This window comes from Suricata suricatta, chromosome 12 (genome assembly GCF_006229205.1).
Source record: "Suricata suricatta isolate VVHF042 chromosome 12, meerkat_22Aug2017_6uvM2_HiC, whole genome shotgun sequence".
Classification (NCBI taxonomy): Eukaryota; Metazoa; Chordata; class Mammalia; order Carnivora; family Herpestidae; genus Suricata; species Suricata suricatta.
This window is the reverse complement of record NC_043711.1, coordinates 16,313,586-16,340,914: the sequence shown is the minus strand read 5'-3', so window position 1 is coordinate 16,340,914 and position 27,329 is coordinate 16,313,586. Positions and strand designations below refer to the sequence as shown.

Sequence of the window (27,329 nt, the reverse complement as noted above, 5' to 3'; positions counted from 1 at the left end):
AAAAAAATTCTGAAGGGGTGTAGATTTTGTGAAGGTATGTAACAGTTTTTCATACTTGATTAACTTCAGTTGAAAAAATAATTTTTAGTTTTGGAGTAATTTCAGACTTACAGAATGGTCAAAAATAATACAGGGATTTCCTGTACAACCTTCACCCCTTTGTGAACATTTTATCATTTATCATTCTTTCTACACACACACACACACACACACACACACACACACACTACTTTTTTTTCTGAAATGTTTGATAGTTACAGTCATGATGCCTTTTTACCTCCATATCCTCTAATGTGTACATGCTAAAAACAAAGACATTCTCTTAATCACTGTACAATTATCAATTTTGAGAAATTAACATCAATACAGTTCTGTTTTCTAACTACAGACCTTAGAGTCACCTGGGTGGCCTAGTCAGTTAAACATCCGACTTCAGCTCAGGTCATGATCTCGCAGTCTATGGGTTCAAGCCCTGCTTTGCGCTCTGTGCTGACAGCTCAGACCCTGGAGCCTGCTTCAGATTCTGTCTCTCTCTCTCTCTCTCTCTCTCTCTTTTTGTCCCTCCCCCACTCACCCTCTGTGTGTCTCTTTCAAAAATAAATAAACATTAAAAATTAAAAAAAAACTACAGACCTTAAAAATTATTTTGACCAGTTTACATTTTTAAAATTGATTTTTCATGAAAACTACCGTTTTTCAGTGGTAATTTTCAAGTAAAATAAATTTTAACATATGAACTTTAATATTAAATGATTGTTTAATATTTTATTTTGATATACTAATTTTCTTAGGTCAGTGTTCATAGGTGAGATCTAGCCTTAGATATCTGACAATTTTTTGTCTTAAAAAGGGCCCATATGTCACTCAAATGTGAGAAGCACTGACTTTGAGCATTTGAGGAGTATCTGAGTTTTATTTATATTTTTTGTTTTTTATTTTTACAGAGAGAAAAAGCTATCACTAGTAGGGGAGGGGAAAAGGGAAAGAGAGAGAAAGAATCTTAAGTAGGTTCTACGTTGAATGTGGACATGGGGCTTGATCCCACAACCCTGGAATCATGACCTGAGCCACAATCAAGAGTCAGTGCTCAGTGACTGAGCCACCCAGGCGTCCCAGGATTATATGAGTTTTAGTAAGAAGTCTTTAAAGATAAGATAGGAGTGAATCTTTAAAGTGTTACTAAACTCCAGGTAAAGTAATAAGTGCTGCTTCTGATTTGTAGTTCAGGAAATCCAGTGAATGAAGGCCTGGAGTGAGACCTTCTATGACCACACTTTTAGCTTTACATCTAAGGTAGGAATTCTCTCTCATTTGAGATAAGTCCAGATTCTTCTTAAACATTTCTGATGATGAGGAAACTTAAGTGATCTGTACAGTGACACATTCTAGTTGCAGGCGTATCATATCTGATTTTTATAAATCAGTAAGAAAGACCCATCATCTCAGTTTATTGGCCAAGGACCTGAAAAAGCACTTCCCAGCAGAAAGGAGATACCAATAACTTACAAACATGAAAAGCTATTATGATGATAGAACTAAAAATGAAGCCATGTCTGTGTATATATAGATATATAATGATATCTAAGGCTTTAAATGGACAAAAACAAGGTATAGAAAGGTATGTATCCTTTTGTGAGTTCTCTCCTTAAAAAGATACATATGCTCATATATGCACACAGTTTCTGGAAGGATATACAAATCTTAACAATAGTTGCCACTGGAAAAAGAGGTCTAATTTTAGTTGTATATATTTTTGTATTATGAATTTTTCCCGTGTATTTTTCAAATAAAGAAAATGAATTTAAAATATTCAAACGTAAAATGAGCTAAAATCTGTTATTCTGTATTTCTGTTGGTTACAGGTCCAACTTTTGGAATTGTGTACAATAAGAGTTTTATCTTATAAGTTTTTCTGATATTTTATAAATAAATCACTGTGGTCTTGTAAGTGGTCTTTTTCCCAGTGTAACTAAAATACTTGTGTTTTACTGTAACCATTTCTTATGTGATCTGGTATCCCGAGTCCCTTACTATCCAACTTGCTTATATTTATGAATATTTTTGATATGGTCAAATCTCTGTCATATGAGGCTTTCCTTTGGAAACTTCAGTTTTTGTGGCCCAGCTAGAGAGATTGGGTAGTTCTTGGGTTGATTTTAATAATTATGTCATTTCTTTGGATCTTTGAAGTTGCTGTGATGAAATCTCTTAATTATGTCCTTTTCCACACATGCTCTGTGACCTCATTGAGATTTGTCAGCATGTTGGGCCAGATTAATCAACATTCTTGAAACAGTTCTTTAGCAAGCTGCAGATAGTTGTCCTGTACATTTTTAACAGAGAGCTGGCTTCAGTATTCCTGGTTTTTCTTCTGAAGTAGCTTTTCAAAAGAAGAAATAGGGACATTCTAGCACAGTCTTATGCTAAAGAGTTAAATGCCTGTTTGCACATGCATCATTACCTTTCATGGCAGAGATACTGGGGACTCTGTACTCCTTGCCTTGGCTTCATACCTTTGTTCCATGAGCCTTCCCTTGACATGATGTTATGTTATTTACCAAAACAAGTTTCCTTTCATTAAACATTTGTGGCTGATTCTTGCTATTAATTGTGGCCTCACAATTTCATTTCTTCAAAAAGGTCTTGTCCTCTTATTGCAGTGGCAGTCTGCTTCCATGTCCACAGAGAGGTATTGTCATTTCCGGGAAATGTACCCTAACTCTGTTACTCTGACCAGAATTTCCATTTCTTTCACCTCACCCTTTACCCCACTTTCTGGTTTTCAGCACATTCACTCTTTGAAGCTTCTAGTATCTTTCCCCTACCCTGTTCCTTCAGTTTATCAGCTTCTTCCAGATTTTTCTCTCTCTCTGTTATCTATGGATTACAGGGTCAGTCATCTCAGTATTCTTGGGAATGCCCTCAGTTCTCTCATCTCCTTGCTTTCTACTTCTCATGTCTCACTCAGCTTCCTGGAGTAACTCATCAGTTGTTTCCTCTGGTTATTTCTAGATAATTTAATGCTGCCAGCAAAAGTAGAGTAAGTGTGCTGATAAGCTCAATTATAAATTAGTAATATAGTCCACTTCCATCTCTGTTTCTTACACTTTAATTTTAAGTGTTTTGCCCTGTTCTCTTAACTTTCAGCTGAGAATGTAAGAGAGAAATGCTTGCTTTATTTTGAAACTTAACTATGTTTTCACTTATCTATATCCTCCCTTTTTTAAATTTATTTATTCATTTTGGGAGAAACAGCGTGAGTGGGGGAGGAGCAGCAAGAGTGAGAGAGAGAGAGAGAGAGAGAGAGAAAGAAAGAAAAAGAAAGGAAGGAAGAAAAAGAAAAAGAAAAGAAAAAATCCCAGGCAGGGTCTGTGCTGCCAACGCAGAACATGATGTGGGGCTTGAACCCTTGAAACTTTGAGATCATGACCTGAACCAAAACCGAGAGTGGGATGCTTAACTGGCTGAGCCACCCAGGCGCCCCTGTATCCCCTTCTTTTAAGATCATTTCCTTCATCGCTTCTCAGCCTTTTGGCTAAGATCAAGTGTAAGGTCATTCTCTTCAGTCTGTTGTAGTGATTCCATACTTTTTAAAAATCTGAACACCTTGTTTGCTTACCTGCTCTATTTATGATGAGGGAGAGAAGCAAGATACAGAATGGCTTATATGGTATGATTGCTTTACTTAAGATCTGTGTTTAAGTACCCCCGCCCATCCAACCATGTACACAAAAGAAGCATTAGAAGGCTTTGTAGACCAAGATGTTAACAGCAGTTGTCTCTGGATGTTGGATTGTGGACTTTTCCTTTTGCTTGTTTTGTAACTTGAATTTTCTCTGTTAACATGAAATACCTTTGCAATGAGAAAACTAAAAGGAAATTTATATTTCCCCTCATATGTTTTGTACGTGCTTATATTCTTTTTATTACAAATACCTTATCAAGTTCTGGAAAATGTCTTGCCACCTCTGTCGAGCAGGCCTCTGAATATCCACTGAAAGGGGGAGTACGAATAGGAATTACATTCCAAATACTTGGATGTGTCCAGGTATCTTTTATGTTGTTGAAAAAATTGCACATGGTACTAATTTAAATCAAATCTAGTAGGTCATAGATTGTAAGACACAACTATTTTATGAACTGCTAAGAAAAAACATTCTGCCAATCTATGATGTTATTGATAATATGATGCAGAGGTGTTATATGTGGGGGAAATGTACATCACAGAATTAATTAATGAAATACAGTTCTAAGATTGCATCTATGAAGTGTTTAGTGGTTTTGGAATAGAAAAAAGTGTTTAACCTGGACCTTGCTTCAGATCTCATCTTTGTATTGCATTCTTCCCCCCACCCCCATTACTTGGTTTTTGTATGACTATGTAGACACTGGTGAATGGACTGAATTATGATGGAGTCAAGCCTACATTTGGAGACTGGGTTTTGTACATTTCTTTTAAGGGACATTTCAAACAGATTATTATACTCCAGTCTTACCATATAGCCTGCAGAGTGGTCTGTTTAAAATCTCAATCTGGCTGTCATAATCTAAAAATGTTTGTAGTTTCCTTTTCCTCAGTATGCATTGGCACACTGGTGTACATCAGACTTTTGGCTTTTGATTCCTCAGTTTCAGGACACAGTGTGGTTACCTTTTTTAAGAACATAACTGTGAGCTCAGAGAGCCACAGGCTGTGATGTGAAGCAGAGTGTATACCTTGTATTCAGCAAAGGGACTGTTGATGGACACCACAAAGGATTGAGAACCCCTAATCTGTAAGATAAAATATATTTCTTCTCATGAGAAACCTGGCTGTGGACTTGGCTACTGTCCCTCATCTTGGCTATTTTCTGTCTTACACTTTATACTCTGGTAGTACTGAGCTGTTTATAGTTTTCTTGTACATGTTGTTCTATGTTTTAATCTCTTTGGCTTTGTGGGGAATCTTCCTCTTCCTAGGAACTCCCTACAAATATATTCTTTAGAAACTACTCTTCTTTTAGGAAAGATTTTTTACCTTCCTATTCTTCTACTAAACTGAGTTATTAAACTGCATTCTCTCCTTCTTTGCTGTTACACTGTGCATATTTCTTTCTTTGTATTTCATTTTGTTGGAATTACTTTGTAACAAAATTGTATTTTGTATTTACAAGACATTAAGCTTTTTAAGAAAAGGGATCCTGCTTTGTTCACCTTTATTTCACAGTGCATGGTATTATCTTCAATAAATATTTGCTGTACTAAATGTAATTGAAACTTTGAAGGAATGAACAGCTCATGTCAAATACCTATAGATTGTAGGTATCCTTGGTTTTAATATCCTTGTTATTTTAGTTGGTTTTAGTATTTATGATTTCTTTTTATTCTTTTGCATGCTCTCTTGGCTGGATGGCAATAGAGAAGAAGAAAATGAGGTAAGTATAATTTAACTAGTTATTCAGTGATTATTGGATTAACTCAAAATTTAGCTTTTTTTTTTTTTTTTTTTTTTTTTTTAAGATTCTATTTTTAAGTACTTTCTACCCTCAGCCTGAGGCTTGAACTCAGCAACCCCAGGACCAAGTGTTGCACTGAGCCGGCCAGGTGCCTCTAGCTGTCATTTTGAATGTGAAATGAAGAAATCGTTTTTGCTGAATTTTTGGATCTATATGTAACTCCCTTCCAAGGAGGAATGTGGTATATCTTAAGGAAATGGTTTTTAAACTTTGGAGCTTCAAAAGCTTTAGGCAAGGTAGAGGAAGCTGGGAGCTCTGGAGACAGCATTTACCTGTTTTTATGTATTGAGCTACCATGTAAGATTTCATTTGACAAGTGCATTGTTTCTTAAAATATTTGAAGACCACTGCTTTACAAAAATGCATGAGAGGACATTTTCTTTCTCACTTGAATGGTCAGTGTATAATGTTGAAGACTGATAGCAGATTTTACCATATTGAAGGAGAAAACTATTCTCTTAAATAGCCAGAGTTGATTAAAGAACATCAATTAGAAAAATATTGTGGATGGCCAGTGTACCATCTTTAATTTAGGCTTAAATTCCTATAGATTTTTCTGATGTTCTCTCTACCACCTAGGATTTGCCTTTAACTTCTAAAGCCTACCATTTCTTTTGGTGGTTTGACAAATGATGGAGGGGAAAATCTTCTTAGATATATACTTTGTAGTTGTTGCTTCTAGAGTAGGATTGAATGATAAATCAGCATGGCCTGAGTGTGTGAGGCTCAGGCAGAGATAGTGGTAATGTGCCAGGGCAGAGTAATTTACAGGAAAACAGAAAGGTCTGGGCCTTATTTGCTTATTTCACCTATAAAATGAGTTGGGAGACTCAGTGGTTTTTCAGATCTGGAAAGTCCATTAGAATTACCTCATGTGCTTGTTTTCCAAACAAACCCAAACAAAGCACACAATTTCTTGCCTTAGATCTAGTGAATCACTATTCCTTGGAGTTTTGTTGAAGATCTGTATTTTATGAAGCCCCTAAGTGATTCTGTGGGATGCCAGGAGACCACGCTAATGACTTCTGGTGTTTCTTCTCAGATAGAACACCAGAACAAACTATTTTCCACACTGAGATGTTAGGTATTGCTCTCTATCTGCATGTCTCTTTGTGTTCTATATTGAAGTACATGTTGGATTATTTTTTTCTCATTAAAAATTCTGCCTGGGAAAAAAGTTATAAAAACAGATAAATTCTTTATGTAAGAGACAGGAATAGAAAAATACGGGTAATTGTTGAAACTTGGGATGGATACCTAGTGGTTTATTATATGTTCTCTATACTTTTGAGTATATTTGAAATGTTATAATAAAGAAGTGCTTATCTAGCTGAGTGAAATTCATACTGTCCTTAAAAGACTTTTCATTTTCCTGACATTTTAAACTGTAATGCTAGCCATTTGAAAGTGACTTTATTGTTGTAGTAACTGCTTGTTTTGTTCATTTATAGGCAAAGATTGAAAATGTGCAGAAAACAGGTTTCTTCAAAGGACCAATGTTCAAAGGTGTTGCTTCTAGTCGATTTTTACCTAAAGGCACCAAGACAAAGGTTAATTTGGAGGAACAGGGACGACAGAAGGTGTCTTTCAGCTTCAGCCTTACAAAGAAAACTTTACAGAACAGGTTTCTGGCTGCACTTGGCAATGAAAAGCAAAATGATACTCCAAACTCCCCAGCTGGACCTCTTCAAGTAGACTTGACTCCTAAAATTAAAATGGACATTGGAGATACCTTATCTACTATAGAAGAATCCTCCCCACCAAAATCAAGGGTAGAATTGGGCAAAATTCATTTTAAGAAACATCTGCTTCATGTGACATCTAGGCCACTGCTGACTACAGCCACAGCAGTGGTGTCTCCACCTCCTTCCATAGTACCATTACCAACAGTCATAGCAGAATCAACAACTGTAGATTCGCCACCCTCATCTCCACCTCCACCTCCTCCACCTCCCCAAGCCACAACACCCTCACCACCAGCACCAGTAACGGAGCCAGTGACCTTGCCACACACACCAATCCCAGTTCTGATGACAGCACCAGTAGATGTAGCAGTTAGAACACTGAAGGAACCACCAGTTACGACTGATCCAGAATCTTCAGAAGTGGACACTAAGCAGGATGCTGTATCTAATAGTTCAGAAGAACACATAACTCAGAATTTGAATGAGCAAGCAGATGTTCCCTCACAGAAAGAAGATTCCCATATTGGGAAGGAAGAAGAAATTCCAGATAGTTCTAAGAGTAATCTGGGCTCTAAAAAAACAGGTTCTAAGAAGAAATCCTCACAATCTGAAGGCACCTTTCTTGCTTCAGAATCTGATGAAGATTCTGTGCGGACTTCCTCAAGTCAAAGATCACATGATTTAAAATTTTCAGCAAGCATTGAAAAGGAAAGAGATTCAAAGAAGAGCTTAGCACCTTTAAAAAGTGAGGATTTAGGGAAGTCTTCACGATCTAAAACAGAGAGAGATGATAAATACTTTAGCTACTCAAAACTTGAAAGAGATACTCGATATATATCTTCTCGATGTAGATCAGAGAGAGAGCGAAGGCGGAGCAGATCTCGTTCAAGATCTGACAGAAGCTCTAGAACTAGTTTATCCTATTCTCGGTCGGAACGATCCCATTATTATGACTCTGATCGTCGCTACCATCGGAGTTCCCCTTATCGAGAGAGGGCTCGCTATTCTCGGCCATATGCAGATAACAGAGCTCGAGAGAGTTCTGACTCAGAGGAGGAGTATAAGAAGACCTACTCAAGGCGCACCTCATCTCATTCCTTCTCTTACAGAGACCTAAGGACATCGTCATCCTATTCTAAATCTGATCGGGACTGTAAAACTGAGTCCTCTTACTTAGAGATGGAGAAAAGAGGAAAGTATTCTTCAAAAGTAGAAAGAGAATCCAAAAGGACTTCAGAAAATGAAGCAATGAAAAGATGTTGTTCTCCTTCTAATGAACTGGGATTCCGACGGGGCTCATCTTATTCCAAGCATGATAACAGTGCTTCCCGTTACAAATCTACCCTTTCAAAATCTGTATCTAAGTCTGATAAATTTAAGAATTCTTTCTGTTGTACAGAATTAAATGAGGAAATCAGATCTTCTCATTCTTTTAATTTACAGGCTCCTTGTTCAAAAGGTAGTGAATTAAGAATGATTAGTAAAATTCCTGAAAGAGAAAAGACTGGATCTTCATCACCATCAAATAGGTTAAATGATTCACCTACTTTTAAAAAGCTGGATGAATCACTTATTTTTAAATCTGAATTAATAGGACATGATAGCCATGATAGTATTAAGGAATTAGACACTCTGTCTAAAGTGAAGAATGATCAATTAAGGAGTTACTGTCCCATAGAATTAAATATAAATGGATCTCCTGGGGCAGAATCTGACTTGGCAACATTTTGCACTTCTAAAACTGACACTATTTTAATGTCTTCTGATGATAGTGTGACCGGATCAGAGGTATCCCCTTTGGTCAAAGCATGCACGCTTTCATCAAATGGATTTCAGAATATTAATAGGTGTAAAGAGAAAGACTCAGACGATACGTACATGCTGCATAGTAAGTCAGGAAGCCCGTTTAGAGAAGCAGAACCTCCAGTTTCACCACACCAAGATAAACTCATGTCTTTGCCAGTTATGACTATAGATTATTCTAAAACTGTAATTAAAGAACCAGTTGATATGACAGTTTCTTGCTGTAAAACCAAAGATTCAGATCTATCCTGTACTTCAAATGACAACTCTTCTTTGCGTCATTCTGAAGCTGAAAAGATTGAGCCTTCGGTTACGAAGATTTCTTCAAATAGCTTTATGAATGTGCATTTGAAATCAAAACCAGTTATATGTGATAATAGAAATCTGACAGATCAGCACTCAAAATTTGCATGTGAAGAATATAAGAGTGTTGGTAGCACCAGTTCAGCTTCTGTTAATCATTTTGATGATATATATCCACCCATAGAGAGTTCAGGCGTTGCTTCATCTCTTCAGAGTCTTCCACCTGGAGTAAAAGTAGACAGTTTAAATCTCTTACAACGTGGAGAGAACACATCTCCAGTTTTGGATGCTGTACTGAAGACTAAAAGCACAGAGTTTTTAAAACATGCAGAGAAAGAAACCATAGAAGTAGGTAGTGGTCTTCCTGATTCAGGAAGGGGATTTGTGTCTTGGGAAAACAGGCATAATAATGGGCTATCTGGGAAATGTGTGCAAGAGACTCAAGAAGAAGGGAATTCCATATTGCCTGATAGAAAAAGGAGGTCAGAAATCGCTTTAGATGAAGAAGGAGGAAGAGGACATGCTCATACTTCTGATGACTCAGAAGTGGTATTTTCTTCCTGTGACTTGAATTTAACCATGGAAGACAGTGACAGTGTAACATACACCTTAAAATGTGACAGTAGTGGTCATGCCTCAGAGATTGTATCCACTGTCCATGAAGATTATTCTGGTTCTTCTGAAAGTTCAAGTGATGAAAGTGACTCTGAAGATACAGATTCTGATGCTAGCAGTATTCCAAGAAACCGTCTTCAGTCTGTTGTGGTTGTGCCAAAGAATTCTACTTTGCCCACAGAAGAAACCAGTCCGTGTTCTTCCCGGAGCAGTCAGAGTTATAGACACTATTCTGACCACTGGGAAGATGAGAGATTGGAGTCAAGGAGACATTCATATGAGGAAAAATTTGAGAGTGTAGCAAGTAAACCCTGTTCTCAGACTGAGAAATTCTTCCATCATAAAGGAGCAGAGAAGAATCCGGACATTTCTTTTATACAGCCCAGCAGAAAACAGATAGATAACCACCTGTCTGAAACTGTTCATCCTCAGAGTGACGGGGTTGATAGTACCAGTCATACAGATGTGAAATCTGACTTTCTAGGTCATCCAAATTCTGAGGAAACAGCAAAAGCCAAAATAGCTTCTAGGCAGCAAGAAGAGCTGCCAGTTTATTCTTCTGATGATTTTGAAGATGTCCTGAATAAGTCTCGGCAACAAACCATTTTCCCTAACAGGCCAGATAGTAGACTGGGAAAAACAGAGTTGAGTTTTTCTTCCTCTTGTGAGATCTCCCGAGTGGACAGCTTCCGCTCATCAGAGGAGCTCAGAAACCTAGGGTGGGAATTCTCTCAACAAGAAAAGCCTACTACCACATATCAGCAGCCTGACAGCAGCTATGGAGCCTGTGGTGGACACAAGTATCAGCAAAGTGCAGAACATTATGGTGGGACACGTAACTACTGGCAGGGCAACGGCTACTGGGATCCAAGATCAGCAGGTAGACCTCCTGGAACTGGGGTTGTGTATGATCGAATTCAAGGGCAGGTACCAGATTCCTTAACAGATGACCGTGAAGAGGAGGAGAATTGGGATCAACGTGGAGGGTCTCACTTTTCAAGCCAGTCCAGTAAATTTTTTTTATCCCTTCAGAAGGACAAGGGGTCCGTGCAAGCACCTGAAATAAGCAGCAATTCCATTAAGGACTCTTTAGCTGTGAATGAAAAGAGAGATCTTTCAAAAAACTTAGAAAAAAATGATATGAAAGATAGAGGGCCTCCTAAAAAAAGGAGACCGGAATTGGAGAGTGATTCTGAAAGTGATGGTGAACTTCAGGACAGAAAGAAAGTTCGAGTGGCAATAGAGCAGGGAGAAACAGCAGTGCCCTCAGGCTCAGCCCTGGTTGGGCCTTCCTGTGTCATGGAGGATTTCAGGGACCCACAGCGATGGAAAGAATGTGCCAAGCAAGGGAAGATGCCCTGTTACTTTGATCTGATTGAAGAAAATGTTTATTTAACAGAAAGGTAAGTTTAGTTAATACTTGTCCAACAAATTTTAACATCTTTTTGTTGAAAAAATTAGCTTTCAACAGTTAGAATATATTGAGGTCAACTGTAAGAAATATTGTTGTGTAATAGGATATAAGTTAAAACATCTAAGGAGTTTACCTATTTACATTTGATGGCATAGGGTCCTTCCCTCAGTATCTCTTCCTCCACCTCCCACAGGAAGGGGATGTCTAAAATATATATATATATATATATATATATATATATATATATATACACACACACACACACATATATATATATATACACATATATATATATATATATATTTTTTTTTTTTTGGTCTCATTATTGCTTTCATTCTGAAAGTATGATTTAGGCCAGTCCTATTTTTCTCAAGTTCCTTTTACATGTGAAACTGTGATGAGACACGAAACAAAGTCCCAGCAAAACAGTCTACTCTTAGAGATGAAAAAAGTAGTTGTGCTGGATTTTTTTTCCTTTTCAAAAATGTCCATAATGAAGTATCTTTGAAAGGTACTTTATAAAGCTGGAACCACTTGAGAACTTCATTTTCTATCCATTGTTTTTAGTCCGTTGGTAATGGATTATATTTGGCAATAGCTTAACCAGTGTTTTAGAAATAAATGGTATAGTGGTTTCCTACAGATCCCTAACCTGAAACAAGGGATAATGAGAGTAGGAGTAATGAAGACAGACTCCTCCAGAGAGGAGCAGCCTGCTTTCTTTCCCCCTTCCTCCACAGTCTTTTCATTTTCCCAGTAGGAATATATGTGGAATATGCCTTTCTGAAAAAAAATCTGTCTTACATCCATCCTCCTTTTGGAAATTTTTCCTCTATTTGAAAATCTACTTAGCCATCATCCCTTTAAATTAAAAAAAATTTTTTTTAATGAAAGTTGTTCACTGGTTAAGGTAAAGTTAGGTCTTATGAAAAGTTTTTCATAGTTTAACAAAAAACCTTTTTATGATATAGAGAGCCTCTTATCTCTAGTAAACTAGGTTTAAATTTAAAATATTGAACCTGTTAAGTAGTAGTTTTTAGGAATTGTGTGAGTACATTGTTGCAGCTTCCAGGGTCTTTGTAAAATAGAACGAAAAATAATCAACCCAACCCTCTGGGATGTACTCAGCACTGAGGTCCAGTACATTTAACACCATGTATGTAGACCTGGTTAGTGAAGGGGTGCCTGAGTGGCTCAGCCAGTGAAGCATCTGCCTTTGGTCATGATCTCATGGTTCCTGAGTTTGAGCCCCGCCTTGGGCTCTGTGCTGACAGCTCAGAGCCTGGAACCTGCTTCAGGTTCTGTGTCTGCTCCTCTCTCTGCCCTACCCCGCTTGTGCGCTCATTCATTCATTTTCTCTCTCTCTATCTCTCTCTCTCTCTTTCTCCCTCCCCCCCAACCTCAAAAATAAAAATAAACATTAAAAGAATGGCCCTATGCTGGGCCTTTAGGAGCCACCAAGAAGACTATTGTAAAATAGTATTGAAGATAGTGTAAACATTTTTCTTCCATCCAAGTATTAACGAGGCCCGACCCTGCTTAGCTTCCGAGATAGACGACATTGGGCATGTTCAGGGTGGTACGGCCGTAGACTAAACATTTTTCTTTTTTTTCTCTTTTTTTTTTAAATGTTTTTTTAATTATTATTTATTTTATTTTTGATACAGAGAGAGACAGAGCATGAGAGGGGGAGGGCTAGAGAGAGAAGGAGACACAGAACTGGAAGCAGGCTCCAGGCCCTGAGCTAGCTGTCAGCACAGAGCCTGACGCGGGGCTCGAACCCACGAACGTGAGATCTGACCTGAGCCAAAGTCGGAGGCTTAACCGACTGAGCCACCCAGGCACCCCAAGACATTTTTCTTAAGTCTAAGGAAAATAGGGTTACCTGACTCTGTACCCGTTAGTCCGAATCTGGCCTTATGGAGCAATACAAAGTAAAGCTACTGCTGATTCTTCAAAATTACAATTCTTAAAGTACCTGTCAACAGATATTTTGCTTATCTTTAATCCTGTTTCTTCAGGCTGAGAATAATCATATGCTCACTGATGAATTATATCTTAAATTGATCCAACTGAGTCATTCTTGTTTTACTCAAATGTAGTTGAAACCATGAGGACACTCTTCAGGTATTTTATAAACTGGGATTATAATTGAACATATGTTGAAGATGAAGGCAGATTAGTTAGGAGATTAAGACAGCCACATAGAACAGCGGTGCTCTTCAGTGATAGTTGGAGAGTAAGTCAGACTGCCCTAATCTTGAGATCTTCTTCAACCATCTCTGATTTTATTTTTCTTTTTGACAAAAGAAAGTTAAAACACAAAGGCCAGGAAATAATCACATTTTCACTTTTTCTTTGCAAATTCTAGCATATGTATTTACGAACCTAAGCCATTTTGAACAGTTTTCTTTTTTACCCCCAAAGCAGTCTGTTGGGAAAGTTTAGTCCTCTGATTATTCTGTAATACCTGAGTATTCTGTAATACAGTTCTGTCAGTTGTACTTCATTCTTTTCTTAACCATTCAGTTTTCTTTTAAACAAGATTTATAGAAATACAATGTTACTGAAAGATTCAGTTTAACTCTTAATTAAAAACTCCCTCTTTCTTATATTTTTAGCAACTCCTTTTCTTCCCCTGCCTTCCTTTGCTGTGTCTCAACCATTATTTGTCCCTCCAGGAGGACTAATTCTTATATGTGTGTTTGCTTATTTACTTTGAGAGAGTGAGAGAGCAGGCGAGGGGCAGAGAGAGGGAGAAAGCGAGAATGCCGAGCAGGCTCTGTGTTGAGTGGGACTCAGTCTTCTGACTGTGAGATCATAACCTGAGTCAAAATCAAGAGTTGGATGCTCAACTGACTGAGCCACCCAGGTACCCCTGGGAGGACTCATTCTTAATCTTCACTTTAATCAGCAGTGCTACTTTCTGATCCTCATGAATTTTCCTGTTTTATTTTTCCTGACCCCAGTTGACCCTTGAAAGTGCTCAGAATTTGAGGCTTAACTGACTTGGACTAAGAAATGAAGGCTCAGTCCAAAATGATAGACTTGAACTTACCTTGTCCTCCCACTTTCCAGGACTCAGGTTGCCTCTTGTTTTTCAACATAATTCTTAGTATTTTTAGTTTCACAAATGCTCGCGATGAGATGCTTTCTTCCTTTTGAATGTTTAACTTAACCAGAATCATTAAATGTGAAACTTAAAGAGATTTAGCACATATTTGATTGTGTTCATTGTATCATTACCAGGAGATTTTGTAAACCAGTTCTTATAAAATTTTATCTAATAGAAAGAAGAATAAATCCCATCGGGATATTAAGCGAATGCAGTGTGAGTGTGCACCTCTTTCTAAAGATGAAAGAGCACAAGGTGAAATAGCATGTGGGGAAGATTGTCTTAATCGTCTCCTCATGATTGAATGGTAAGTAAATAAAAATGCTCTGATTTTGCTCAATCATTCTGTTAAATGTCCCAAAATATTAAGAATTAGTAATAAATAAAATTTAACCTTTCTTTTACTTATTATTGTTTATAAGCAGTAAAATCTCCAGTGTATAATAATGTTTATAAAGAGACAAATTTCCCTTCTATTATTCATTATAGTAAACATCTTGAGTGCTCTGTAAAGTAGCCCTTAATCTTTTATCTCTTGTAATGTTTATGTCCTGTGAGGCAAATGTTGGTATTTTTTAGCTTTTACTATCTAATAAGATAAAACCCTAGCATTTCAAAAATCTATGAGGTAAAATGTCTTCCACTTCCAAACCTCAAGCCCTCTATTTGTAGTCTTTCCAGATAATTTTATGCCTATATCAATATTCATAGATGTTTCCTCATTTTGTGTATAGAAATGAAATCCTTTTATATGTACTTTTTTGTATTTTATTTCCTCACCTTGGCCCAAAACATACAACCCCCCCCCACACACAAACACACTCTCACACTCTTAATTAAATAAATTTTGGAGACTTGTTCAGTGGTACACATGCAGACTTACCTAAATCTTTCCCTTCGCTGCTTTATATAGTCTATTTGTAGTCAGCTCATAATTATTAATCTTCTATTGATAGACATTTGCTTCTGTATTTAAAAAAATATTTTTAATGTTTCTTTGTTTTTGAAATAGTGTGAGCGGGGGGCGGAGGGGGGGGGGTCAGAATCCAAAGCAGGTTCCAGGCTCTGAGCTGTCAGCATAGAGCCCGATGTGGGACTTGAACTTGTGAACTGTGAGATCATGACCTGAGCTGAAGTTGGACATTTAATTGACTATGCCGCCCAGGCACCCCTGCTTCTGTATTTTTCTTATAAACAGTAAACCTCTTTACATCGAAAAATGTGTGATTAAAATTTTTACCCATTTGATGAAAAATTTGTATCCTTAATATTTTTTTTATGTTTATTTGTTTTGAGAGAGAGCATGTGTGAGTGGGGGAAGGGGCAGAGAGGGAAAGAGAGAATCCCAAACAGGCTCTGGGCTGTCAGTGTGTAGAGCCTGACACAGGGGTCAATCCCACAAACTGTGAATCATGATCTGACTCCAGCTCAAGAGTCAGATGCTTACCAACTGAGCCATCCAGGCTCCCCTATATCCTTATTTTTTAACATGGAAAGAATAGTAAGGTGATCTATAGTATAGATACCTTGTTTTTAGTGTTGATGAACTGTTTTCTTTCAAAGCTCAGATTTTGGTTTTGGTCATGTTCTGGTATTATGAGAATAAAACCTATACCTCAAAAAATTAAAGACCACACAATTTTGGTAATTTCTTTATCTAAACTGAAAGTAGAGATGATGTGTTACTGTACACAAGTAAGAAAAGGAGACATGAGACTCAGCCCTGTTCTCCGAAGTTGACAGTGTTGCTCTGGTCTCTGCATTCTTCTGACTTTTCCTGGCAACCTTGCTAAAGAGATAGGAAGTATAGGATATCTTTCTTCATGTGTTTTCCACACTTAAACTTCTAGCAGTTGTTAGGATTAGGTTCAAGTTTAGCCGTGTATTCAGAGCTCTTCATCGTATGTCAACAACGTACCTTTCCATCTTCTGGCATCCCACCTTTCTTATCAGTCTTGCTCAGCTGTTTTATTCTCCTTTCCTCAAGTGGGCCATGTTTCCTATTTCTGCACACAGGCAGGCTCTGTTGTTGTATCTCTTGTTTTTTTTAATCCACGTTTTATTTGTCATCAGAGATTCTGCTTTGAAGAATTTATTTTGTTTCTCATCCCAGTTCTTCTCGGTGTCCGAATGGGGATTACTGTTCCAATAGACGGTTTCAGAGAAAACAGCATGCAGACGTGGAAGTCATACTCACAGAAAAGAAAGGCTGGGGCTTGAGAGCTGCAAAAGACCTTCCTTCGTAAGTTATGTTTTAATCATCTTTCATTTTGTTTTTGTGTTGTTGAAGTTGGTTAGCTACTTTGTAGGAAGGAAAATAATGTCTATTACACCTCAGTTTAATAATGATTATTGTGCAGAATGACCACTGGTAGCTAGTTTTTAAAAAAAAATTTTCCATTTCTTTTAGGAAATTTAAAAAAAGTCTCCTTTGTCTCTGTCTTTATGTATGAAGAGCATTTTGTCATTTGTGACGTTTGGACCAGGCAGATCCTTCTTTGTATGACAGTTACTTTTCCTTTAATTCCAAGCAATTACCAGTATTTGTCATAGACCCTCAAAATCACTATGAAACTATAAGGATTTGGGACAGAAGCAGTTAGTTATCTATATAAAACTGAGTTGGTGGGGGGGGTGATGCCTGGGTGGCTCAGCTGAATGAGCGTCTGCCTCTTGATTTTGGCTCAGGTCATGATCCCAAGGTCTTGGGACGGAGCCCTATATTGGGCTCTGCACTGAGTGTGGAGCCTGCATGGGAGTGTGTGTGTGTGTGTGTGTGTGTGTGTGTCTCTCTCTTTCTCTTCCCCCTCTCGCTTTTCCCCCTCCCTCTCTCCTCCTCCCCCTCTCCCTCCCTTTCCCCTACTTTTGTTCTCTTTTTCTCTCTCTAAAAATAAATTTTATTTATTTTTTTAATGTTTTTTATTTATTCTTGAGAGACAGAGACAGCGAGAGCAGAGGAGGGGGCAGAGAGAGAGAGGGAGACACAGAATCTGAAGCAGCCTCCAGGCTCTGAGCTAGCTGTCAGCACAGAGCCCAATGTGGGACTCAAACCCACGAACCATGAGATCATGACCTGAGCCGAAGCCGGATGCTTAACTGACTGAGCCACCCAGGCGCCCCTAAAATAAATTAAAAAAAAAAAAAAAAAAAAGATAAACCTTAGGGTAAGAGTACAAGAGAGTATCTGAGATTATTTGAGGTAGGGATTAAAAACAATCAGTAAACATTTATTGAATGAATAAATGTTGCTTTCCACCTAACTCCTGTAACTTTTTAATAAAAGGTTTAGTTTATTTTCTACCATATTCAGTTTCCTTTAAACACTAATTTTTTTTATGTAAAGCAGATTTAAGTATGAAAGATGAGTACCTTTAAATGTATACAGATTACATATGCTTATGATTGAAAAGAATCTTTTAAATATGTAAAAGGAGTAAATGAAGAAAATAAAACTGTTCTTAAAGCTCTTTAGCTCTCCTAAGCGCCTCACAAAGAGCCCTGCTTTGGTAAAATACCCTAGACTGGATATTTCCTTGTTTCTCATATTTTCCTACTCCTTTAATTTCCATATGTTAATGCTAAGGCTGGTTTCATAAATTTTTAGTTACAAACTATGTAGGCATTCATGAATAGAGTATTCGTTCCCTTTGAACAGGGACATTGTCCGATACACAGAGGATGAGGAGGTCTTTGGAACTAACCTGCTAGTTAGTATTAAATACTGTGACATTCTCTCTGTATTATACCTATTTTTCCTCTACAGAAGATACTAAATAACCAAGGAAAGTCCAGTCAGGTGTGGAAGGTAACTTGAAAGAAGCCAAGGAGAGAGATTAATCATAATTATTGATAAATGCTAGAAAAAACTCAGAGAATGCAGAGGAAAAAAATGGGTTTATAAATTTATTTATTTATTTATTTTGAGCGAGAGAATGAGCAGAGAGAAAGGGAGAGAAACAGAATCCCAAGTGGGCTCCGCACTGTCAATATGGAACCCAATGTTGGGCTTGAACTCACAAACCTATGAGATTGTGACCTGGGCCCAAATCAAGAGTTTGATGCTTAACCAACAGAGCCATCCAGGCACCCCAGGAGAAAAGGTCTGCTTGACCTTCGCGACATCATTAGAGGTCTTTGAGTAAAGACAGTAGAAGGGTGGTTGCATTTAAATTGCCCTCTTTTTTCTTAGAACATAAAGCCTCGAATATTTCAGTGCCTCCTGATTTCTTCAGAGTTGTCTCTCAGCTGTGAATCACTGTTTTCACGGCCTTGTAAACCAGATTTGAGTGTTTTGTTTTAATATCTAGTTAGAACAGGGATACACATTTTGAATAGTATGTATAAATGTAAAAGTGTCTTAGAATCAACATTTTTTTAATATTAGGAGAAAACCTCAGATGTTAGGTTCTTTTTTTTTTTCATTTTTTAAATGTTTTTCTATTTATTTTTGAGCGACAGAGAGAGACCACGCAAGCAGGGGAGGGTCAGAGAGAGAGGGAGGTACAGAATCTGAAGCAGGCTCCAGGCTCTGAGCGGTCAGCACAGAGCCTGATGCGGGGCTCGAACCCACGAACCATGAGATTGTGACCTGAGCCAAAGCTGAATGTTTAACTGACTGAGCCACCCAGGCGCCCCAGATGTTAGGTTCTTTACATATATTTTAATTATATCTTGCATAAGACCAAATTTATTCACTTTTCAGTATTTCCTTGAATCTGTTGTTTTTGCATAGATGTGTGTGTTTTCCATGTAGCTTCTAGGCAGGAAATGGTATTGTTTCCCTTTTGTTTTGCCAGAAACACCTTTGTCCTAGAATATTGTGGAGAAGTACTTGATCATAAAGAGTTTAAAGCCCGGGTAAAGGAGTATGCACGAAACAAAAACATCCACTACTATTTCATGGCCTTGAAGAATGATGAGGTGAGCAGCATGAATGTGTTTGCTTTGAAACAGAGCTGGAAATTGTTGTGTTTGAAAGGGTCATTGATATAGACTGATCTTGAAAATACATCGTGACAAAAAAGAGGGGCAGAGTAGTATACATAGTTTTTCTTTACAAAAAGGAGAGGGAGATGTTTTCATTTAAAAAAGGGAGAGGGAGATATTTACATATACGTGTAAATGTAACCTACAAGCTTCATATTATATACATGTAAATGTAACCTACAAGCTTCATATTACAACTCTTAAAAATTACTGATACCCCTAGAATAATTTTTTTTTGATGTGGGTTATATTTGTCAATACTTAAATAAAAATTAAAGCTGAGAAATTGAAAAATCTTTAAGCCACTTAGAAGTAACAAGTCCATTGTGTGTTGACATAAACAACATGTTTTTATGAAAATAATTTTCAAAATTTTTTTGTTTTAGTGAAGAGTACAACTGTTTTACATTTTTACAAATCTGTTTAATGTCTGGTGTGATAAATTTTAGCTAAATTCTCTCATATCTGTCTCTACTTTCAGTCCTGGTAAATCTAAGTCTAGATCCGACCCCAGGATCTACTGCATCTAACTAAGGGGGTGGTCCAGCAGGAGTTTTAACAACTCCCCAGGGAATTCAGACACACACTCAAGTTTGAGAGCTCCTGCATTGTGGTGTAACATGCACTTTAAAACGGAGGTTTTATACACACGAAGAGAGATTGGAATATAAGAGGATGTTAGAAGTAGCTAACAGTAAATGAAAGAGACATTGATAGATGTGGAGATAATTAGCAGATGTCCCAGAGGAAGCAGTTAGATATTTGTCACTTGGATGTGTCTGTATGTGACAGAGGAAGGGGGGTTGGGCATGCAGATCTTACATTTCCTAATGCCTTTCCTTTGCAAAATATATGTATATTTTAAGGTCTTTTTTTAATCTCTTAAATGATCCTTTCCCCTAGATAATAGATGCCACCCAGAAAGGAAACTGCTCTCGTTTCATGAATCACAGCTGTGAACCAAACTGTGAGACTCAAAAAGTAAGTTGAGGTAGATTTAGAGTTTGGATATTTGTTCAAGATTGATGTATTAATTGTAGATTCCATACCAAGGGTTCCCATGGATTTTATTTTTAAATCATTTTGGTTTTTCCTAGTCCGTTGTTAAAAATCTTATTTTGAATTAAAGTTTAGATTTATAGAATAAAATGGAGCAGCAGTACAGAGTTCCATATGTCATCCTTCACCTAGCTTCCTCCATGTTCACATTGTAAATAACCATTATACAGTTACCCAGTCCAGGAAATACTGTTAACTATTAACTAATCTAAAGTCTTTATTCAGATTTTGCCATCTGTCATTTTTCCGGACTAGAATCCAGTCCAGGAACTCCCATTGCATTTAATTGTCATCTCTCTTTGCCCATGAGTTTTAACTATTATTTCAAAGGTGCCAAAATCTAAAACCAAAATTGAATTCTGATGAAGTCCCATGTGTACTATTCTATTCAGATTTTTATTAGCTCTTAATCCAGGTGCCAAATTTGGCTGTTTTAATAATGTGAGGGGCTGAATGGCCACAGATGAGAGGGATTGTATATCATGTACTGCTTCTCCTCAACATGGCCAGGCTCTAGGTCATGCTTCTCTCTTTGTCCCTGTGCCTGGCACATAGTTGATGCTTGTTAAATTCATTTATTGAATTAGGTAAAACATTTTGAGATAATTTTAGCACTCTCTCTAATTTGTGTTTTGAGCTTAGGTTAAAACGTGTGTGTGTGTGTGTGTGTGTGTGTGTGTGTGTTTGTATACTATATATATATATACATACATATGTATGTATATATACATTAGAATGTTGGTTCTTTCTTAGGCAAATAAGAAAGCTATGGACCTACTCCTAGAAAAGTAGTATCAGTGATTCCCTCTCATATTAAAATAGTGCTTTTGGGGCGCCTGTGTGACTCAGTCGGTTAAGCCTCTGACTTCGGCTCAGGTCAGATCTCACGTTTGTGGGTTCGAGCCCCGCGTCAGGCTCTGTGCTGACAGCTAGCTCAGAGCCTGGAGCCTGCTTCTGTGTCTCCTCTCTCTGCCCCTCCCTCTCTCATGCTCTGTCTCTCTCTGTATCAAAAATAAATAAAACATTAAAAAAATTAAAAAAAAATAAAAATAAAAAAATAAAGTAGTGCTTTTGACTCCTGGATATTTTTTGTCCTTTGATCTATGTACTAATAGATCTTAGATATGGTTCTTCTGAGAGCCAAGCTGTATAACGAATAGGAGAACACAGTTTGTAATAATTTAATGTAAGTTATGCTTCTAGTTTTGCCTGCCGCTGGTGGCCACCTGTCTAGCTGTGAGGCTCCACTTATACTGTGTTCTTTCATCTCTTTAAGTCTGGGTTTTTCATCAGTAACCTGCTCTAAAGGTCTGGACAGGAGCTCTACAGTCGAGTTACATCTAATATGTTCTGGAACCACAAGTTCTAACCCCTGTATTTACTCCCAGTTTAATTCTTGAGTTCATGCAGTTGTCATGCTTTCCTTCCCTTTCACTGCACTCAGTCATACAACCATTGCTTTATGAAATTGAACATTTGGCATCATTCTTTCCCTGGTTCCATGCCCCATCTCATCTTAGAATACAGGTAGGTTTCACATAATATAAGGTAATAGGAATTTGCCTCTAATAGTTAATGACACCAAGCATTCCCTATTTGCCTATTTTTAGTACAAGTGGAAATGTGTATTAAGACAGGTTATAAGTAGCAGTTACTTTTATTAGAGAGAAATTATAGATGATACTCAACTTGGTAGTTTGTTAAATATGAGTGACACTTAAATATGTTAGTTTATTTAGAATCTTCTGAACCCTGGTCAGACGCGTTATCCATTGTGCCACTGGCCCCCTCCAATATGTTAGTTTATTTAAAGAAGAAGTTTCCTATATACTATTTGGTAAAGTCTTAGTTGTCAAAAGAGGCTCAATGCATAATTAAAGCAGATGATCTTTAAAGAAAAACACATAGATTAATCAGTTACTAATTTCTTTTCTTTTAAAAACAACTTCTCAGTGGACTGTGAATGGACAACTGAGGGTCGGGTTTTTTACCACCAAACTGGTTCCTTCAGGCTCAGAGTTAACATTTGACTATCAGTTTCAAAGATATGGGTGAGTATTGTTTTTATTCTTGTTTTGCTGCTTCTAATGAGGAAATGAACTGTTCATATATAGAGATATAAAACTTTGATATGAATTACCAAGAAGTTAAATGGGGGTGCCTGGGTGGCTCAGTCACTTGTGTCTGACTTCAGCACAGGTCATGATCTTGCAGTCTGTGAGTTCGAGCCCTGTGTCGGGATCTGTGCTGACAGCTCAGAGCCTGGACCCTGCTTTGGAGTCTGTGTCTCCCTCTCTTTCTGCCCCTCCCCTTGCTCATGCTCTGTCTCAAAAACAAATAAACATTTAAAAAAAACCCAAAAAACCTTATATGTACCACCAGCCCTTTTTGAGTGTTCTGTGTTTTTTTCCTACTGTATGACATTTCTGGCCATTAAAGGATTTGTACAGGAACTATAAATAATTTTTTTCTGAGTTTCATGCTGTCTTATTTATATACTTATGTTTCTTATGTAATTAGAAAAACCTTTCTATTATGGAAATATCTGCAGTATGTTTGTGTGCATAAAGAGAATAGTATAATAAATCCTTGTGTATCCTTTATCTGTCAGTTATCAACTTACGACTAATCCTTTCTCATCTGCACCACATTATACTATGAAAAATAATTTACTAGTTCTCTGGAACCAAAATAATAACTGATACAATAGCAATGAATACCCCTAGCGTCTATATTGTGGTTTCACTGAACCCACTAAAAGGAACAGCATTCTTTGGAGAAGTGTCTGATTTCAGGTTAAGACAAGAATTAGACAAGGTGATATTGGATTATTTTGTCATACCAGGAAACCAGTTATAAAAGATTAGTAGATTCTTATCAAAGGGACTTAGGAGCTAGCTTGAATAGGCCCTCAGAACAGTAGGAGAGGGGTGCCTGGGTGGCTGTTTGTTCTTTCTGGCTCCGGTCACCATCTCACGGGTTCGTGAGTTTGAGCCCCACCTCGGGCTCCCTGCTGTCAGCTTTGAGCCTGCTTTGGATCCTCTGTCCCCTTCTTTCTCTGCCTCTTCCCTGCTTGTGCTCTCTCACTCTGTCTCAAAAATAAATAAACATTAAAAAAAAAAAACAACAGTGGGAGAGTTTTCATTAACACTTAAGCATTGATAAGGATAATAACTGCAGTGGTTTGAAACATATGATTTAAAACCCAGAGATGAAGCGATACTTTAAAAATAAGACTGCATGTAAGTCATAATAGAAGGGAATCAATTCATGATTTTTATAAAGTAGCTTAAAAGTTGCCCCAAGTGAATTCTACTTCAGGTTAAATCAAATAGTTGATGAGAGGAAGCTCTTTTTTTGGAGGTTATTTCAGCTAATGAATGAAGTAGCAACCGTATCACCCATTTTGCAAGACCTCGTGGACCAATGCTAGGCAATGGTCTAGCATTCTGGGTATGAGTGCAGACCGGGTTCTGCGCACGGCTCCGTATATTTTTCCTCTTACTTTTGCATTGTCCTATTCGAAGGAAGGGAAATTGGAAACCAAGTGCTGTTTGTGATTCTCTGCTCTATTTATTGAATCATTTATTTTTATCCCTCTGATTGCTACTGTTGTAAATTAAATCTATCAGTTTACTTTTGGTGTAGTTCTTCATGCATTTCTCAGGTCGCTGTGACCACAGAATAAGTAAATGGCCATGGTGATTTATACCCAGGCCTGTAGAGTTAGGCCTGTGTTACTTCTAACACTTTTTCTGAACTGCATGGTTATATTTACTTACTACTATATTTCTTAATTCGTGTCTCTTCCTTAAGTGGTAACTTTTAATAATCATGTGTTTCCTGTTAAGTATGCTGTACATATTTTTATATCTGTGTACATCTATTTGTAAGAATATATTCTTGGTGCCAGTTAAATATTTACATATCAGAGGTATTGAACTATTTCAAATAAGCAGTTTTGTTCTTAGATCAAATATATGTATGATCTCTTATTTTTATACATTTTATACATGTCTACATTTAAAAAGATTTTTGTAATGCTTTTATTTATTTTTGAAACAGAAACAGCATGAGGAGGGGAGGGGCAGTGAGGGAGGGAGGTATAGAATCTGAAGCAGGCTCCAGGCTCTGAGCTGTCAGCACAGAGCTTGATGCGGGGCTTGAACCCATGAACTGTAAGATCATGACCTGAGCCAAAGTCAGACACTTAACTGACTGAGCCACCAAGGCGCCCCACATGTCTACATTTATATATCTCTTTATACACATAGAAGTATAAAAATCCTTAATTTTTATACATGAATAGGTACTCATAAATTGGAGAAATTACTCATTTACTTCTTGGCTAATTTTGTCTAGCTAATAAATCAGGATTAGAAAAAATATTTTTTAAGACCAATTTTTAGGCATTTCCAATAAATAATATTAGATTCTTTCAAAAGAATTGTTTTTAGGCTGAATTGACTTTTTTCTTGTATGTGATTGTTAGGTGGTTGGCATTTTAATACAGTGTACTTTCATGTAACTGACATCTTCCTATGTTCCTTGAACAGAAAAGAAGCTCAGAAATGTTTCTGTGGGTCAGCTAATTGCCGAGGTTACCTGGGAGGAGAGAATAGAGTCAGTATCAGAGCAGCAGGAGGAAAAATGAAGAAGGATCGATCTCGTAAGAAGGATTCAGTAAGTGTTTCATCCCCTCCCCCCCTTTGTTTTTCAACTTTTACCATATACCTTTTAAGGAGGGAGGTAGTATTTCTGATTAAAATTTGAAAAGTCAAACTACAATCAGAGAAATTCAAGATCAAAGGAGACAATGAGAAAGAGAGGTATGGTTGCTTTTTTTTTTTTTTTTAATGTTTGTTTTTGAGAGAGAGAGTGAGCACGTACAAGCGTGAGGGGGCAGAGAGAGGGGGAGAAAGAATCCCATGCAGGTTCTGTGCTGTCAGTGCAGAGCTTGACAAATGGTGTCAGTCCTATGAACTGTCAGATCATGACCTGGGCTGAAGTCAAGAGTTGGATGCTTAAGCCTCTGAGCCACCCAGGTGCCCCTGTTTGCTGTTTTTATTTCAGGTTCATAGAGATTAAAATTGGGTTTTTGCTGAGAACTACTGAAGTCATCTTGAAAACACATGGGCTAATAGTTTTTTTGGAGCCTGTAAAACTCCTAATCCTAAGTACAAACAAGATGTTTATTAGTTTACTTAAATCTGATCTACGTTCCTAGTCTTTTAATATTGGTTCTTTTTTGTTTGGAACTCTTAAAGTTTGTAAGTGTTCTCACACTCTCTGAAAACCATCTTTGGAGTATAAGGTGAGTTTTGAGAGGTAACAGGCAAACCAGGAGTGAAAATGAAATAGTGAAAATGGTCTTTTTTTAGAATGGTAATTGATAACATTTTTTCTACCCCAGCTCACCTCAGTTACTACAGAGGACAGAGCTATCCTGTTAATCAAGGGACTCTTACCTGGGACAGAGGTTTCACATTTTTTAAAACCCCCCTCTTTCTGAGAATCCCTTTACCAGAATGGTGTGTCTCAGCTTCAGAACTACCTGGCAGGGTCTGTGGTGAAAATATACATTTCTGGGTGAACCTCAGGCTTATGATTCTTAATAGGGGGGCTAGAGGGCTAAGGTGGTTAGTCAGCAAATTCCCCTTTGAGTCTTTAGCAGTTAGCTCATGCCTGAGCTTTTTAGGAACTCGTACTTAAGAATTATAAATGATTATGTAGATTACATATAAAATAGTGTTTAGATGAGATAGAAAATGTAATAGGAACAGGAGATAAAAGTATAATGGCTAGGGGTGCCTGGGTGGCTCAGTCGGTTAAGGGTATGACTTAGGCTCAGGTCATGATCTCACAGCTCATGGCTTCAAGTCACACATTGGGCTCCATGCTGACAGCTCAGAGCATGATGCCTGCTTCGGATTCTTTGTCTCCCTCTCTTTGCCCTTCCTCCACTCATTCTCTGTCTCTTTCTCTCCTTCAAAAATAAACAAACATTGAAGAAAAAAAGTATGGCTAAAAGGTGATGTCAGTAAGCCCAAATTAAACTCTGTAAGTAGCAAAAAGCACTGGAAAGGGCAGTTGAAAAATAAAAAAGTCCATTTAAAAAGTGCCAAAAAGGAAACTTCAACAAATGGCCATGTTGGTAGAACACCCAAGATGAACACATGTTCTTTTGAGTATTGTGTGTGCTTCAGCTCTGTTTTTGGGGAGCATGTATTCCGTAGTGGTATGCCAGGCACTCTGCTCAGCATTTGACACAGAACTCATTTAATTCTCACAGCAAGCCTTGAAATTAGGCACAAGGATTTTACAGATGAGCATACTAAGGCATCACCCAGTAGGTGATGAAAATGAACTAGTCTGACTCTTGTTTCTGCTTTTGACCATTATGTTGCACTGCAAGTTTTAGAGAACAGTGTCATCCTCTCCCAACCGGGAGACCATTGTGGTCATAACAGCCAACATTTCTGCATTTTAAAATTTATTGTTTTGTATAGGATTTTAGAAATGGTTTAATATGTATATTTCTGCAATTTGCTTTTTTTTTTTAATCATTTTAAAATTTGATCCACATTGACTTAGAAACATTTAAAAAAAATTTTAATGTTTATTTTTGAGAGAGAGAGAGAGAGAGAGAGAGAGAGCGCGCGAACGCACTTGCTGAGGAAGGAGACAGGAGCACTAGAGAGAGAGGGAGACACAGAATCCGAAGCAGGCTCCAAGCTCTGAGTTGTCAGCACAGAGCCCAGTTGGGGCTTGTACTCCCAGATCTTGAGATCATGATCTGAGCCAACGTCCGTCGCTACTGACTGAGCCACCCAAGTGTCCCTATATATAAACAT

General features: G+C 37.6%; 1 protein-coding gene across 3 annotated transcripts in view; it reads left to right on the top strand.

The window, feature by feature from the left end:
• Nucleotides 1–5,398: 5,398 nt before the first annotated feature.
• SETD2 (SET domain containing 2, histone lysine methyltransferase) overlaps nt 5,399–27,329 on the top strand; it is a 91,574-nt gene continuing 69,643 nt past the window's right edge. For all 3 annotated transcript variants that reach the window (XM_029918811.1, XM_029918812.1, XM_029918813.1), the window contains exons 1-8: nt 5,399–5,414; nt 6,947–11,304; nt 14,606–14,737; nt 16,544–16,672; nt 19,227–19,350; nt 20,320–20,397; nt 22,429–22,526; nt 25,032–25,158. In XM_029918811.1, coding sequence (XP_029774671.1) covers nt 6,992–11,304; nt 14,606–14,737; nt 16,544–16,672; nt 19,227–19,350; nt 20,320–20,397; nt 22,429–22,526; nt 25,032–25,158 — 5,001 coding nt within the window. In that variant the 5' untranslated portion in view covers nt 5,399–5,414; nt 6,947–6,991. The remainder of the gene's footprint in view (nt 5,415–6,946; nt 11,305–14,605; nt 14,738–16,543; nt 16,673–19,226; nt 19,351–20,319; nt 20,398–22,428; nt 22,527–25,031; nt 25,159–27,329) is intronic.